General features: G+C 41.5%; 1 protein-coding gene across 1 annotated transcript; it reads right to left on the bottom strand.

Annotated features, from left to right (window-relative positions):
- Window positions 1–368: 368 nt before the first annotated feature.
- Window positions 369–866, bottom strand: LOC120295941 (receptor-like protein 12). The gene has a single exon (XM_039317562.1). The coding sequence runs from the start codon at window positions 864–866 to the stop codon at window positions 369–371; it is 498 nt and encodes a 165-aa protein (XP_039173496.1).
- Window positions 867–1,307: the final 441 nt, after the last annotated feature.

Genomic DNA, 1,307 nt, shown 5'->3' with positions numbered 1-1,307 from the left:
TATTAACGAGAAAGGAAGTTGAAGGGAATAGGCTCTCTAAGCAAAGTTTCATTTTATATGTCTCACGTACGATTACAGAATGCCGTATGCAATGCATATGGACTAGTTAATAACTGTCGCATAAAATCTTTGAAAATGTTACAGGTACTCAAAAACAGAAGACTCAGATTCTCGGTAGAGTATTCCTCGGTTTCGGACCATTTCTTCTACCTTCTTCGCCTTGGTTTTCTCCCGCCAAAGTTCTTCACAAGACTCTGAGCCCTTCTTCCCGTGATCAAGATGTTCCCGACGACCAGCCCAATCACTAACCCACTTGCATACCCCATGCACACGATCTTCCAATCTAATTCCGTTGCACTTCCCGAATCTCAATCTTCTTCGGATGTTGGAGATGATGGCGATGACGCTTTGAGATCTCCACATTTTCTAGACAGAGGAGTGCCACAGAGCCCGGAATTTCCCTTGTAGGAGTTGTTTTCAAATGTAGCAAACTGCCGTGACTGCAGTATTGGCCCGGTCAGACGGTTATAAGAAACGTTGAAGACCGCAAGCAAAGTGAGTTGCGTCAACTCCTGAGGGATCTCTCCTGAGAGCTGGTTTTGAGAAAGGTCCAATGCTTCCAGATTGGTAAGGTTTGCCAAGAATGGAGGCAGAAGACCGGAGAGCATGTTGTTAGAAAGGATGAGCAATTTTAGTTGCTTCAGGCTTCCGATGGGTTGAACTAGATTACCAAGATCTATGTCAATGAGTTGAACTAGATTTCCAATGGAAGATGGGATTTCACCAGTTAACCGATTAACACTTAAATCCAAACTAGTAAGCTGGACAAGGTTCCCGAGAGAGGATGGAATTTGCCCACTTAACATATTGCCTGTCAGACTTAAATACTTAAGCTGCACAAGATTTCCTAAGAAAGATGGAACTTCACCCGTTAGAAAATTGCCGCTTAGATTTAAATGCTTTAGGTTACTAAGACGTTGAAAAGAAGACGGGACTTCACGTTCAAATTGGTTGTAGGATAAATCCAAATGATTCAGTTTCAAGATGTTGCCAAAATAATTTGGAATCACACCATGTAATGAATTCTCACGCAAGTCTAAGTGAGTAAGTAGAGTCAAGTTTTGGAGGGATGGTGTTGTTGATATTGCTAGTATGAGTACCTAGATGGGGGTGAATAGGTGCATAAACAATTTATCGAAATACGGAAGCGATTCTTAGCATATGATAGAAAGTAAATTCTCTCTTAATTAACAAAATGAAATACGATCGAGGTAGAGAGAGTGAGGAAGAGAAAATTGAACACAGGA

Source organism: Eucalyptus grandis, chromosome 7 (genome assembly GCF_016545825.1).
Source record: "Eucalyptus grandis isolate ANBG69807.140 chromosome 7, ASM1654582v1, whole genome shotgun sequence".
Classification (NCBI taxonomy): Eukaryota; Viridiplantae; Streptophyta; class Magnoliopsida; order Myrtales; family Myrtaceae; genus Eucalyptus; species Eucalyptus grandis.
The sequence above is the reverse complement of the archived record's forward strand: the minus strand, read 5'-3'. Positions and strand labels throughout refer to the sequence as shown.